Source organism: Tinamus guttatus, unplaced genomic scaffold, assembly GCF_059628265.1.
Source record: "Tinamus guttatus ecotype Peru unplaced genomic scaffold, ASM5962826v1 Tinamus_guttatus_pri_ptg000649l, whole genome shotgun sequence".
Lineage (NCBI taxonomy): Eukaryota > Metazoa > Chordata > Aves > Tinamiformes > Tinamidae > Tinamus > Tinamus guttatus.
The window spans coordinates 930,931-946,690 of NW_028289183.1; the positions used below are offsets into that span (position 1 = coordinate 930,931).

Sequence of the window (15,760 nt, forward strand, 5' to 3'; positions counted from 1 at the left end):
AGTAATACCTTACCAAATACCCTTTGGTAATTTAACCATGAGGGATAGCTAAGAGTTGCAGAGATGCTCTCAGCACCAGCATTCATTCACCTACACAGCTTGCAATATATGTTTTATGCCACATCCAACAGCACTTGCAACAGCTTCTATAAATACCTTCCCAGGAAGCCTGTCTAAAGTAGGTTAGGCTTCAAGTGCAAGAAATTCCAATCAGATTAAGATTAGTTCTCTCAGACTGAAAATTCCCCAGCAGCAAAGATCTGAGAGCGAAGTCCTTCAAATCTCTAAAATCCACCATTAACCTTTAGCATTTTTTATCCCTGATGCTGCCCTACACAGAAATATCATTCGTATGAATAGCCATAAACAGGGTCAAAACTATTTGAGTCTTGGGAGCAGATGAGCTGCAGTAAAAGAGCTTAAACCTGTGACCTGGGCAAGCGTTCTGGGCTGATTATAGCTGTTTGTACCAATGTGCCCAACTGTGTCCATATCAGGCCATGAGGAGCAGTTCTTTGCCAGCTGGATAGAGCCAAACAGTTATTTTAGAAGGCAAATTTCCAAAGAAACTGGAAATTGGGAAATTTCTAGATGGAAATATCATTCCTTAGTCAAACAACGAGTTTGGCAAAACCCTGTAGGAGACAACTTGGAAAGCCCTGTTCAGCCAGCCTACATTTGGAGGCAGTGCCAGACCAGGTGGCTGTGAAAACGGGGATGCTCTCAAAGAAGTGCTTTGTTTAAGATGCAAATGTTGAACATTTTTCATGAGGCAACTTTGCATTTCCTTCTGCTACAGCATAAGCCTGTAAAGACTGTACTCGAGCAGCTGTCAGAAGGAAATGGTGATGTTCCTCAGGGAAATTTACTGTGAGGCACCTGGAGCCATTCTGCAGAAGACCATGCCAGGTACTTTTTCATCATAAAATGGCATAGCAAGAATTTATCCTGTGGGGAAGAGAACTGGGCGATACATATATACAGTAATATATACATATATAGAGAGATGAATATAATGTTAAGAGCACAGAGTTAGATTAAATGTTAATTTAAAAAAATCTGCCCTTGAGGCCCTTGCTCAAGGTCAACGGAAAGGATTTGGTTTCTTTAGATAAAGCAACAAGTATGTTTCCACCATCTCTCTAGTTACCTTATGCCAGAAAAGTGGCAGTGTCAATCACGGTCTCCATCCCGCTAGCTGTGAAATACCTCGGACCGGCCACTGATCGGCTGACCAGCTCTCAGGAAGAGCAGCACAAACCAGTGCGAGGGCTCTTCCATTTTAAGACACAATTACCTTTGGGGGAAGCAACTGAATCTGTTTACCTTAGTGATGGAATTACTATTTTTTATGGTGCCTTCTGAAGTCTTCCTTACTAACGTACTGAAAAAAGAAAAAATATAGGAGGAATCCATATGTTTTACACTGCTGACACATGTAGGGAAACCCAAGAGACAGACATTGTTACTGCAACCAAATTTGCAGTTTTAATAGAACTGCAGCACCAAAAAGTCTTCAGAAACACGCACAACACTGGCATTTTTCCCTAAATTTTCATTCAGCTGTCAAAACAACTGAATGTTAGTAGTAAATCTTGCTGCTCTATTTCTGTACTACGCTTCTGGAAGGACAGAACTCACCCTGGTAGCCAGTATCTCATATGACCCTCAAGCTGACTGCTGGATACAGCAACAAAGATGGTCAGAGCTCTCAAAACCTTGCAGATAACCTGCAATTGCCTCCAATAGGACAACCACAGGCCGCTACCATAACCTCAGATGCTGGAGGATATTTATCAGCTGGCATTTTTGTACTCTCTCCATAGTATGACAACATTTTTGCACTCCTGGGATGGACAGAGAACTACCTGGAGATGCAGATTCAACCTGTTATTCTTGTTCCTTTCTTTTGGACACTCGTAGAAAAAGCAGCCAGTGTCACTGAGACCTCATACTTACTGCGGCAAACCTTGAACCCTTTCTTTTAGAATAATCCTGCCCAATAGCTTCCTAAATTTCCAGTTAGCCACTAATAAGCTGTTTTGATTGCCTCAAGGAATGCATGGAATTCTTAAATCACTTCTGGTCACTGTGTTACCAAACTGGATGGTGACTGGATGGTGTTCAAAGAATAAAGACGATCATAAGGCTGGAGGTGATTTGCAGGAAGACAGATTAAAGAATTAAATGTCTCTGCTGTTTGTCAAATGAATAATAAATAGAATAACTTACTGGAACTGTGTAAATACCAAAGTGGGAGCTGATACAAGAAAATAATCAGCAGTGATAGGAGACAGGAAAATCCTGTGGCATGACATATTTTGAACAATCTCCCAAGGAAAGAGATGAAGCCCTTGAAAATGAAAGCAAAATTTTAAAACCAATTCTTCAAAAGAGCAACATGCTCCACTAACACTAAAACACTGAACAGTGGAACGAGGAATGTGAAAGGCCCTTTGAGGATCCACGTACACAACGAGGAGAAGCCAGCCTGACTCCAGCTACCCGCACATCCTGTGCCATGAGCACTGCCCCGCTCAGTGCCGAGAGGGAGGCCAGCTCCAGAGCCTCCGTCGATGCTCTTGTTCCTCTGAAAACAGCCTGAATAAAATGGCTAAAGCTCCTTTCAAAACGAGAGGCAGAAAGAAAAACAGTAAGGATCACATGGGTTTCATTCTGCTGCCACTTGAGAAACCCCAAGACACTCTACAATGAGGGTCTCCTGTTTCAAAGTTTTCGAGTGGTCCTCTAGGCATGAGACATCCCGCAGATACTCTGCATGCTTCACCTCTAGCTACCTTTTCAGCTTTTGTGCCTGTTATTCTTTACAGTTGAGCTATATTATGCTTCAAAGTGTTATTTTTCCCTTCAAAATATATACTCCTAGTTACTGCTGGCACTTTTGAACAAGAAGTTGCTTAACTGAAAATACTAATAGTTTTAAATATGTATTACAGTAAATAGCGAATTTAACCTCCCTGAAAAAACACAACTGCAGTGGTTCCCTATCTTCCTAAAATCACAGGCTCCACCAATTTTGTGTTCAAACCATTGAAGAACTGAATCAGTGACTGAAGTTTACTAACAGAAAGCAGCATTTTGTGTCTCATCCAAAGCGATGCTTCCCAAGCTCTCCCAGTGTCATTCCCTTACAAATGCAGTCAATTAAACCTCCCAAAAAGCCCAGTAACCCCTGAAGGGTTCACTTCCATCTACTGGAAACCTCTGGACTAATGTAGTCTTTAAGCCCATTTTAATTAACATCAGGATTTAACATCTTTGATGGGGGAAACAAAAGTCAGTATCCTGAAAATCTGTTCATATATATATAGGTAAAGTAAGTATGTATTGGGAATATCTTATAACAAATGCCTCTGTTACAGCTGCATCTTTCTTCATTTACAGGAAGAAAGATACATATGAAAACTAGAAGAATAGCCTTTTCCCCCTCAAATCATTAAACCCATGTTCTGGCTTCTTGTCATCAAAGGGATCAACCTCTCTAAATTATGACTCAAATCAGTCTGTTAGAATCAAGTACCTGATCTTTTCCTCTACAATCCAAGTATAAAAGCGAATTTCACCTGCAAGAGGAAGAACCTGCCCCTTTGAAAATACATCCTCATTGACTCGTTGCTTGGCCAGAAGCTACAATCCTTTCCTTTATCCTTCACTTTCTTGAGAGCAGCTCATCTTTTATTCAGAAGCCTCTTGAATAACATATATGCTTTCCATTAAACCTCCTAAATATGCCCCATCAAGTCCAAGATATGCAGAATACTGCACGATGTGCATGCTTTGAAGAATATCCTTTTGAGCAACATTGAGTCTGATTTCGTATTTCAGTCTCAAGGGCCCCTTGAAGCCCACTCTGTATCAAACCCTTTACATACTGAATATCCATCCTGAAAGATTAGTGAGCCTGTTCCACAGCAGGAAAAGACACACAAGTTGATTAATTATCAAAACAAAACCTGAGAAAGAAGCTCACGATAAAAGCAGAAATTTGGCTGCTATGAAAGTACAGTATGTTCCGATCACACATTTCTAATGTGTGATCGGAAACACACAGTATTAAAATAAGAATAATAATATAAACTTATGCAGCAACCAAGCACTGACAGAGCTACCCTAGAAAACACAGAATATTCCTGTAATGTTACCTGAATGCCTCAGGTTTTTAGCAGAAGAAGTAAAACTACATGGGGAAACTTCCTTAGTATTGAAGTTTGGAAAATGCGCTTCCAATAGGTTTAACATTTGCATCCACTAAAGAAACAGGGGGGAAAAAAGTACGGAAAAAAAAAAAGAAAAATAGGCTCTGGTTACGTTCTTGTCTATTGTAGTCTTAGGTGTTTTTTCTTACAATATATAGACTTATTGACAAATAACAATAAATGAGAAAAAAAAAAAGATAGCTATAAGAATACTCTGTGCCCCTTCCTACTGAAACTTTCATAGCTGGACAGCAAGGAAAACGAGGTGGGATCTGCAAAGGTCTTGGTGCTGCGCACGAGCAGACTCCAGCTACTCAGTTACGGGGCATTTGATTACGCTACGTGTACCACCTTTGCAAAAAATGCCACGGAAAAGAGAAATAGAAATGGATTTAAACTAGCTACACAGTTTTTGCCATGCAAGGTTTAGTTTTGCACTCAGTTACTTGCAACTACTGCACACAGCAGAAACTGCAGAGGGAGGAAAAAAAAAAGTGCTTTCTTTTTATGGGAGCAGGAAGTAGATCACATTGCAACCTTTTTCCTGCCCTCATTAAATACTTTATTAATAAAATGACTGTTTAGTACTTTGGTCTCTCAACTACCGTCCAACAGAAAATCAATATCCCTCATTGGAAACATGCAATTTTGCCAGATTATTTGGAAAGGGAAAGGAATAGAGATATTCACTATTCTTTTTCCACAAGAAAATTGTAGATCACATAGTGCCACTTCTCAATGCCTTACAACTGAAATGTAGTAGTCTCTTTTACTTTCATTTATAACAAAAAGAGAATCTGCAAAACAACCCCCTGCGCTGCACATCTTTGATCTTTGCATATGAAGAACAGCAACAGCCTGTTCAATTCTCAGTGTGAAGAAACATCTTCAGATAAAAAGGTTAGATTGGTTTTTCCTGGTTATAAAAAACAAAAAAGAAAGGAGGTCTGCAATAGAAATCATTGCTTCTCTGGAGAAAGCGGAGTCAGGAGGAGAAGCAGATATATTTAATTTAGTATCAGATGAAACTCGATCATGCCAGCACACTGCAAGCTCCACCAGTTTATCTAACACTTACAGAGCATCGATTGCAGACTTAAAAAGAAAAATAAAAAGAACAACAACAAAAAGGAAAATCTCCTGTCATTCTCATCAGAAGCTGGTAAACACTTCCTAAAACTTTGCCTGTAAGACAAAAGGCCTTTAAGTAGGTAAGGGAATTCATAAATACATTAATGCCCTCATTACCCTTTCATTCTAAATAAATGTGACATTTATGTATAACATGCGGAAAATCCGCTAATACTCCGCTAACATTTTTAAACCAGTGCTAGGAGAAAAATGCAAATAAAATACATATCGGGGCTAATTCAAATGAACAAACTGTCACTGGGTAACAGGCAACAGCGTTTTTAATGGAAAACATTCAACATCAAAGTCGGCTTTTGCTGGAAATCCACTGACAAAACGGTTGAGATTTTTTCTTCCTAAGCTATTAGATAGTCAATGTATTTAACAAAATATGTTGTTCAGAAATGACACGCTAGTTATTCGATGCTTAATCCTCAGAAGTTGCCATCTTCTGCAGTGGGCAAAGTGACAAACCCGTGACAATCTCCTCCACCTGAGATCCTGCTACCAGGCTGCCTCGGGGCTATCTATTGCTGATGACTTTTGGAGCACCTAAACACTGTCCAGAACACTGCGAAAGGCAAAGCTTATTTTGTGCTGAAATGCCTTTTCTGATGAAATTTTTTTCTTTCTTTTTTTTTTTTCCAGATTTCAGCTCCTCCAAAGCACAGGGACCACCTATGCCCAACAAAACGATCCCAGCCTGAGGTGCCAGGGACTAGCGGGGAAGGAACTAACACCCCACAGAAGCATTTACAGGGTTTTGATCACACAGGGCAACAGGGAATTTGTAAAAAGACTGACACAAGAGCAAGATGGTGTCCTAAGTAAATATTAATCCGCCTTTTTAATTTGCCAAGATTTATATAAGAAATGACAGGCCAGCTGCTCCCAGCAGCAAATTCCGTCTCTACCACATAATTGAACCTGCAGAGCCATTAACACATCTCCATCAGCCAAACGCCAGCAGACAACTGCTCCTTCTGCTTGGCTGATTTTCTTCCATCACCTCTTGCATTTCAGGATCCTCCGTCTTAGGGACTTACTAGAAAGGTCTAGAAGCCTAATTCAACTCTCAACAGATTTGAAACAGATTTGAACTCATTCCTTCATACATTAAGTTCCCTAAACATGTATATATGTATATTAACAGAAAAATATTAGAGGGTAAATAGGTGTTTTCAAATCTTCTCTTAGGGAAATATTATGAGACACAGGAATCACTCTGCATTGCAACTCTTTGCCACTTTTTTTTAAAAGAGACAACTTCTGGTCAAGCTATGGACAACAAAGCATTTTCTATGTGTAAACACCTCAGAAGAAATGTTTGGGAACACTGGTCACATTAACTGCATGGGATAAAACCCTACAACACCAACTATGAATAAAACAGGAACAATGATCTCCCTAAATATTCCAATTATCATAACACATATGCATAATAAGTGCAAATAAAACAATCTAAATGCAGATTGAAAGAAATGCAGAGTCAAAAATTTTCTACAATTCAGCCAAAAAATCCAAGCACAGACTAGAATTGCTGTCCAAACTTTTACTTTTTCTTCTAATAAAGCTTTTGCCTTATTGCAAAGGGTTCTTAGACTGAAGGACAGAGCAACAGAGAGCATGAGAAGCCAATGAAAGAAAAAGAAAAAAAATTGTAAAGAGCTTCCATTAGTCATCACAGATTGTTCTGCAGTATCTAGTGTCCTGCTGCAGATTTTAGTGTTAACTTCTGCAGCATCAACCTGAGCTGAAATAGCAGTCAACTTTTTACTGGTTTGAAAACCCGCTATACTCTTGTAACATCTCAGAGGAGAGTGGACAGAAACAACTTGATAGAATCCAGTGGCAATGCTGCCAGCTGTTAAGAGGAAAATTTTCAGTAATTTTAGAGTATATAAGCATACGGTATTCCTCAATTCCATTTTTTTTTTAAATGAAAGAGTACATACAGAGTCAGGAGTTTATTTAGCAGAAGGTTTAACTACTGTAAATCAAACTGCCAAATCTTACCTAACACATTTCATAGCGATTTGTCTGGGAGCAGATTTCCAACATCTCCTACCCTTGCTGTAAGTCTAGTTCACTTGTGTATTTCCAGAGCATTGTTCATTTGTTAGGGGCAAATAGAAGGCAAAAGGCCATTTTTTTTCCAATTAATGACCTTTTAAACCTCTTAATTTAGTTTTTATTTTATCAGCACTGTGAAAAATGGAAGCTCTCTTAGAAGTAGGACTGCCACAGTTGGTTAGTTGGAACAAAAAGTGGACACATTCCCAGAACCAAGATTGATTTAAAAGCAGGATAATACTATAAAAATATGTAGCTTACTTTGTGCCTTTTCACAGAAGTTTATCTGAAAGCCTAAAGCAAAAGAGACAAGTTCTTATTCATTCACTGAAAGCCAAAGAATCGCACAACTATTAAGAATCATGTTTTATGTTTCAACATTCATTATTTAACTCTAAAATCATAAATAAATCTACTTTATTACATAAATTTTTAGCCTGTGCTGAATATGGAACAATCCCATCATTGCAGGATCCCTCATTCATAACAGCCTCAGGCAACTGCACTGTTCAATGTACCAGGAAGGCAACCAGTACTTGTACCCATCAGGTAAAGAGAAAATCAGTTTACATTAAGGAGTGTTGTTAATACTGGAATGGGAATTATTCTGGGACTTCTTGCTAATTGGTAGTAAAATTACTTGAATATAACAGTTTCATTATGAGAATTCTGTGGTAACAGGTAACACTTTTGAAGATCAAAGAGGTTGTTCTTGTCCCCACAAAAGTCAAATGGTTTCATTACATGTGCTGAAAATCAGTGGTGTTTGAGAAGGAGCATATTATAGTACATTTTAATACCCCAGCCTTCTCTCTTCTCTATCCAAAGACTTCTTTACCTAGATAGTGGTCATCTCTCACGGCAATGAGCTAAAATTCACAAGAGCAGTAACTACATTAAGTACCAGCTAGACGGGCAGTTATTTGGGGGCACAAATGGGAGCCATGGCAAAGTTCGAACACGTCTGAAAATATACTCTGGGTTCACACATTTATCATTTACAGTTTATTTCTGCAGGGTAGGAACAAAGCAGCAATAACAAATCAAATAAAATTTCCAGTTTGAAGCATAAACAATCCCAAATCCTGTCCCAGCATGTGCACCCTGAGTGCAATAAGAATTCGATTGCCAAGCTGCTGTTTTAGGGTCTCCAACCCTTTACTTTTAACCACCTTTTCTTTCAACTGAAGTCAGAGATCTCTCCTAATTCCTTTGCATAAACTTGTATACACACTTCTTGTACTGTAGAGTCGTATTTTCTAGATCTAATAGTTGGACTACATTAGAACAGAAGTTCTCAGAAAGGCGAGAGTTGTCCTCTACTCTTCCTTGTATCAGCAAGGAAACCAGCTTTAAATCAAGCTTCCCAATACTCCAGTTTACACGGGATGAGGAACTACCCTGAGGAAAAAATCCTTTGAAGAAAGAACTAAACTCCCATACCCTGAAGCAGCATGTTCACTTCTGAACAGCAGGACTACATTTAATTATGCACCAACTTTTTTCTGGACAGTAACACCTTTCCAGCAGCACAAAACATTTGGGGTGTATTTAGTCTCTACAGCTGCATGAGGCTGTGAAAAGAGGAAAGGCCACTCCAGGCTCTGGGCTTCCAGCCTTGACCAGCTCTATGAAGCAGTTCAGGTCATCCTCCTGCACAGTTTTCCCCTCAAACAGCTCTTTCTGATTTTCCATAAGCCACATTTCTGAGGGGAAAGGGAAGACAGGAGAGGACATCAAAGGCAGGAAAAGGTTTCCAACTGTTTGGCAAGATACCAGGTCCTGCACTGACATTGATTCAGCAGGGGAACTGGTCGTTACAGGAGAACTCAGACATGGTTCCATCATTCCCCAGAAGGGATTTCCAAATGTGATGCTTTTATCTTAATCCATAACCCCTCCCAGGTCAAAGAAACATAGTCATGTGTTTTTAAAGGAAACTGTTTTATCTCTGTCCACAAACCCCTTCAAAGTACAAACACTTTGCTCTCCAGTCCAAAAGCACAGCGATGGCTAACTCAATTCAGAGAACCTTTTCCAGAGAATCAGGTCCAAAGCAAACCATAAAACCCTCTTGGTCCACAGGAAAAGCCTGGACATAAACTGATAAAAAAGGCCAACTCCTCTGCTGAGCTCTATCTGCTCTCTTCTTTATGCCAAAGGGCATCTCAGAAAGAATATTGGATGAATTATTCAAAACACAGGCTAATTTTTGGTGCTTGGATTCTGTGCTCACCCTATGATCAGTGCAAGACGTGCGCTTTCAGAAGGGCTCGCACTGCCTCCAGAAAAGGGCAGATACAAAGGCTTTGATTTGGACAGGAGGAAATCAATTTAGCGGCTAATAAATATGCAATTTGTACACTATACATACTCTTTGTCTCCCTTGATGCTCATACAAAAGTTAATGTGTCCTACCCTGCTAAGCACAAAGTTATTGCACACATTCATGTTAAGTGCTATTTAGCTCCTTTCAAAGCAGAACCGGGCAGCAGGCAGGGAGTAGATGCTTGGCAACATCACGTTGTATTTCCTCATAAATAATCATAGCGGAGTTCCCTCCAAGAGGGCCGAAGTTGAGAAAGTCCCGGTCACACATCTTGGAAGGAGCTCGGCAGCATCAGCCGTCGCTCCTGACATACGTGGGCCAACAACACACATGTCCTGTGCACGGTCCATGCAAGCACGGAGCCAGCACCCAGGGGGCTCGATGGACTCTGCAGAGTCTTAACAGGACATTTGCTTATTGATGTCTGGTCTTTTTTGAAAAATTCTCAAACTTTGTGCACAGAAACTTAATTGATTCTAGGACACCTGACAAAAGTCTTATTTGTACCTTTCAGCTTAACCACAGGGAGGCACAAACACATGCAGCGGTGCTAATAAAAGAAGGCAACTGAAGCAACAGAATGACCTAAGGAGAGGTCACAACTCTACCAACAAAAGCATATTACAGAAAGCTTTCAAGTCTGAAGTCTCCCCCCTACAGGGGTCTGTTTACAGACAAGAACTGACTTTGGCTGAGATTAGTTTAGTAGGAACAGCATTTAGGATAGCCATTTGCCCAGTGTTTCTGTGCACAGGTATGGTTCCACAAGCGAGGCAGCCAGGCCAATCCAAAGCTAGGCAGCTACCTCTGAAAAGGTGTTTTTTCTCCTCCGTGCCACCTCCAGCAGCACATTTGTGTCTGCTCCCTCTCTGCAGTGCTGGGAGGAAGCTCTGCAGAGCACTTTGGGAAGCTCTGCCACTTTTGGGGGTACTTAGATAAGCAGCATGGTCTGAACAAGGGAGAAGGCAGAAACATGCAACCATGGGCAGGTCAAAGCCCCTTCCCACAGTAACCACCTTCTGGATCCATTCAGTTGAATCAGGCAGCACCCAGTGATTCATCCACACTGGTTTAACCACCAACAGGACTGCCCCACATCCAGCTCTGACCATGTGCTCAGTTCTCTTCCTTGTGCTGGCACTGGCGTTTGTGCAGCAGGGAGCTGAGCCAGCTGCCAACTGACTTATTTTCCTGAGCTTCACTTTCAGCTGGAACAGTTTCCTGACCCGGCTCGCTGGAGGGAAGGCAGCAAGAAAGGAGCAGATTGGGGAGCCAGGCTGGGGCTGATGGGAGCAAAGGAGCCACCTCATCCAGGGGCAGGACAGACTTACGAGAGATTAAAGCAACCGCGCTACCTGTGTTGTTGTTTTCCTATATAAGCAGGCAGTTTTGTTGGCTACAGTCCCTCTCTGTTTAAATCCAATGAAGACAAAGCTGAAGTGAACTCAGATGGTCATAACCTCCAGGGCTGATGTTGAGACACAGGCGAGGTTGAAATACCCAAGATCCCACTTACAAAAGGCTGTCTATATTAAAGGTTTAACTTTATGAGCCCTTACAGTCAATATGAAGCTCCTAACACGGGAACCTTGTGCTTCTCATAACACATATCCCTTACAGGGGCTGCCACGTGTCATGCCACCTGCAGTGTCAGCTTTCCAAGCTTCTTATACACAGTTTATAAAGCAAGTTCACCTAGCAAAGAGAATCAGCATGAGATTAACGACAGAGCCAAATTTTCAATGGGATCGCGAGGTGGGGCAGGGGCTCCCAAACATGCCAGAGTCGCAGCAAAAATTATTTTGTCTTGTTTATACCTCCAAAAGAACACTGAGAAAATGCAAAGGGGGTTTCAAGGCTACACAAATCCTTCCTGCAACTGTTTCCCAGAAGAATGCAATTGAGTGCACCCTCCCTGCAATTTCATGCTTTGCAGGCAACTACTTAACCCCTAAGCACCTTCAAATTAAGTCAGAACACAGTCTTTCTTACACATTTTGATAATTAATCATTTTGACCTAATCACCCTAAACATCCAAGTCTGTTGCCTATTGAAGGGGGCAATTCTCACAGCAATTTTTTCAAGCACTCTGCAAATAGAGGTGTCAACATCACTGAAGACTGGCACATATATATAGGCAGATAACTGACATGCATTAGCTATACCACTGTCAAGGCCTAGAAGAGACACTGCATTCAAGCTTAACTACAAAATGAACTGAAGAAACAAAGTGTTTCTCACTAGGGATTTACCATGAGTTAACTACCACACAGTAATTAAACCAGGTTCAGCAACACACCTTTTTAAAAGGAAGAGTTTTCAGGGCTCAGCAGGCATTGCACTGTCAGCTACCCACTGTTCACAAGTCTCTTCTGCAACCAGACCAGCCTGCAACGTTAAAAAGAAACCTGAGGATCTAGAAGACAAACAGAGGCCCTATGCAGGGAACAACAACAAACTTGAATAATACAGTGTAGGATTTGCCTCACTGAAAGTAGAGCTGCCAGGCAAACAGACTAATGTGGTCAGTAACTGCACAGGAAGATTTCTGAAAAAGGGCTACCCGGCCAGCAAAATAGCGCAAATTGCCCAAAATGTAATAGAAATCTACTTAAAAATACAGGAACTACTGGAACACCATACTCTGGGAAGCAGAAGATTCTCCCACCTTGGCACCTTTACAGGAATTGGGTTTCTTTGTGTAAAAGGGATGCTGTGACCCAATCACAAACGATCAGCCTTAACAGACAAATTACTGAAACTCTTGTTCATTTTTCCTAATTAGGGAGCCTGTGTGGATAGTTATAATAACCCTTCTTGACCATGATATCGAGGGAGGACCCATGCCCAAAGAGTCTATGTGACAATCTCAGAATCACAACGAAAAGGTTCAACTGACAAACTCTGCTTAGTTTTCTCCATAATTTGTTGCAGCCCAGTAACTACTACCTCCCTGAAAAGGATACTGTGGTCTCAGTACGCAACTGAAATGCACGTATCTAGGAGGCATTTATCTTTAGAGAACAGTGTAGGGTATTTCAAATAAGGTATAAGAGATCTGGGAACTTAGAGAGAATGCCAGAAGTGCATTCGTTCAGAGATTTTTTTGATACCCTATTTGAAAACATCACTTCAATGAAACCTGGACGGACATCTGCTGCTGCGTGCTTCCCACACTGCCGGACAGAGCAGGACACAAACACATGGAGCAGGTTTTCTCTCTCTTGCATAGATTTTGGTGGGGTTTTTTCCCTAACTTTCACAGGTTACAACAGCTACCCTCCCCACTGGAAGGGAGGCCTCCTGGAAGATGCCAGCTTCAAAAGCAGTGATGATGTCCCAGCTAGAAGATATAAGCAAGATGTTTGTATTTGTTTGAAGCACTGGGAGATGGCAATGGCTACACAAGACTTTCACGTCAAGCAGCCATAGCATGCCTTGGTCATAGTCCCTCATGTAGAATAAGTTTAATTTTGGTGGTCCCTTTTCAAGAAACTCCATTTTGGGAAGTGCACAATCACTGTTGCTGCTTCCTCACACACACTCCTCTTTCTTTCACAGGACGGTCACAGTTTTGACAAGCAACGGGGTTGCTTGTCAATCCTGTCAACTCAATCAAGACAGGATAAAATAACTTGACAAAAAAGCATTCTAGCACTTGATTAGACTAACTAGCATTTAGGGGGGCCTTTGCTCCCCTTCGCTAGGAGAACGGATGTGCAGGAATGTCAGTAGATTACAAGTAAACCAAAAGGTAAAGCTGAAGTGCAAAAACATACACTTACATATAAATATGATACTGCATGCACAGGTGTAAACCAAGGCACAAACACATAAAGCAGACCTGGTCAGCTATATCCTGGCAGAACTACTGCATGTGAATAAACTGGCAGGTACAAATGGGTTAAAACATGTCGATTTGCTCACCACACAGTATAATCATCTTCCATATTAAATGCAAACAAGTCCAAGATGAGACACACACACATCTATAACAAATCTACAAATGTCAGCTTGCAACAGCCGTTCACATGAACAAAAACTGGTTTTATAATTCCACGGTGGGCAAGAGTAATTGCAGTCAACATCAAATTATATTCAGTCAGTACCTACATGTTAACAATATCTCACTTTGCCTACATTAGAATAAGAACAGCTGATTAATATGCATTGAAAGATAATATGTATTTTACTTACTGAGTACAAGCAGTATTTCTCCCTTCCACTCCCTTCTAATTTTATCATGTTCTTTTCTATCTTCCATCTTTTTTATCTAAATTATATGTTTCATTTTCCCGGGCTATTCAAACATTGCTTCATACCTAATCTACCCACTTACTGCTCCATTTGCTTCATGACCTCTCCACATCCTGACAGTCTGTCCTCTTCTTCCTCGAATTCTGGAGCTTCCCTAAGCAAACGTCTGTTTACTGGGACTCGTCCTTCTTAACTTCCCCACAGATTCTGCTTTTCACTCACAGACCAAAGTCCATCCTCCAGACTTCTGGCCTTTTATCTGCCTGCTGCACCCTACACACACTCAACTCCCACGGCATCTTTCTCTCACTTTTGCTGGGCTGGCATAAGCTCCTTGCCAGTAAGGTAAAGAAAAGTGCAAGGTGGAACTTCCTTAGGCAGAAACATACCTACCAACCCCACCGCTTCACATGATGTTCTGGATGGCAGCCAAGGGCAAGAGCTGACCCAAATTAGTCACTTGGAGCACTTGGACAAACACCCCTTTGCCCTTTCCCTGCTATTCTTCCACACCAGGTTCCTCGCCTCATATCCACACAGGAAAAAAAAAAAAAGCCTGTCTAAACAAATACCGCACATTACTGATTTTCACCGAAACCAAAAAGATTAAGGCTGGAATAGGGGCAAGGGAGTAGAGATGGAACAGGCCTGGATGGGTGTACAAAAAAGATGATGTCTGAGAATCCCAACTTCCAGTGAATATTTTGGGAATTCCCAGCCCACCTAACATGCCTGATCTATTCCTGCACATCCTGAAAAGATGCATTCAATATATATTTTTTGATTTTCAAAGAAAAGAGCATATTCCAAGGAATGACTATTTTAAAAAGTCCCAGCTACCCTCCAACTTCCACTGAAGACAGAATCTGATTCTGCAATAGCTTGTCATAAGCATTTCTAAGTTTTACTTGGATATGGAGGTATAATGAGAGATTCCACAGGTTGTAACTTGAGCTGTTTTTCTCCTCTGTCTTTGAATTGATAAAATTTCTAAATTTCATACAGTAATTCTTCAAATGATAATTTTCCATATAGCATCAACAGAAAAGACTATTATTAGTTTTGGCAGGAGAAATTAAAATTGCTCCAATTATAGTTTGAGGTGTTTTTTTTACTCACTTTCAAAGTTGCATATCCTAATTCCCACAGAATCTCAGTTTTCTCCATAAAACATCTAGGACACAAAGCACACGAGACTTCCTGCATTTTTAACATCACACACAACTGAGAAGACAACAACCCTTCACACCAGCAGTCACTGGTATCCAGACAAACTTCAGTTTGTAGATGAAAAAATGAAAACTACAATTTCAATAATGTTGAAATCACATCTATTTTCATTATGAAGTTCCAGCTCTTCTTTGTTTCCAATCTATCAGCTGTGCATTGTCACCACTGTCACTTAGACTTGCCAGGGGAACCTTTTGGGAAGGAGGGAGGCTCTTGGGTGCATGGGCATGAAAGGCTAACAGAGTTAGCCAGGAGAAGACACACGGGCAGGAGGCTGGGACACGCACAACGCAGGGATGCAAAGATCTGAAGCAATGCCCTGTTTGACCGCAAGGCCTGAGCGTCATCACTGTACAATAGGCCTAGTGTGAGGACAGTGAAATGTCTCTTCATCTCAGTAGCTCCATTTGAAGGGCCTCTTGCCTGTGTACAAAGGGAGAAATGATATAGAACATCCAGTAAAAATAAAAGAAACAGGGTGATGACCTGTATGGAGGCTCTCCAATGCCCTGGGTCTGTCCC

General features: G+C 41.1%; 1 protein-coding gene across 4 annotated transcripts in view; it reads right to left on the reverse strand.

Moving 5' to 3' along the window:
* MAP2K4 (mitogen-activated protein kinase kinase 4) overlaps positions 1-15,760 on the reverse strand; it is a 76,463-nt gene that overhangs the window by 57,042 nt on the left and 3,661 nt on the right. For 2 of the 4 annotated variants that reach the window (XM_088535934.1, XM_088535932.1), the window contains exon 2: positions 7,683-7,715. The exons of the other annotated variants lie outside the window; for them this stretch is intronic. In XM_088535934.1, the coding sequence (XP_088392060.1) occupies positions 7,683-7,715 (33 nt within the window). The remainder of the gene's footprint in view (positions 1-7,682; positions 7,716-15,760) is intronic. 4 annotated transcript variants of the gene reach the window in all.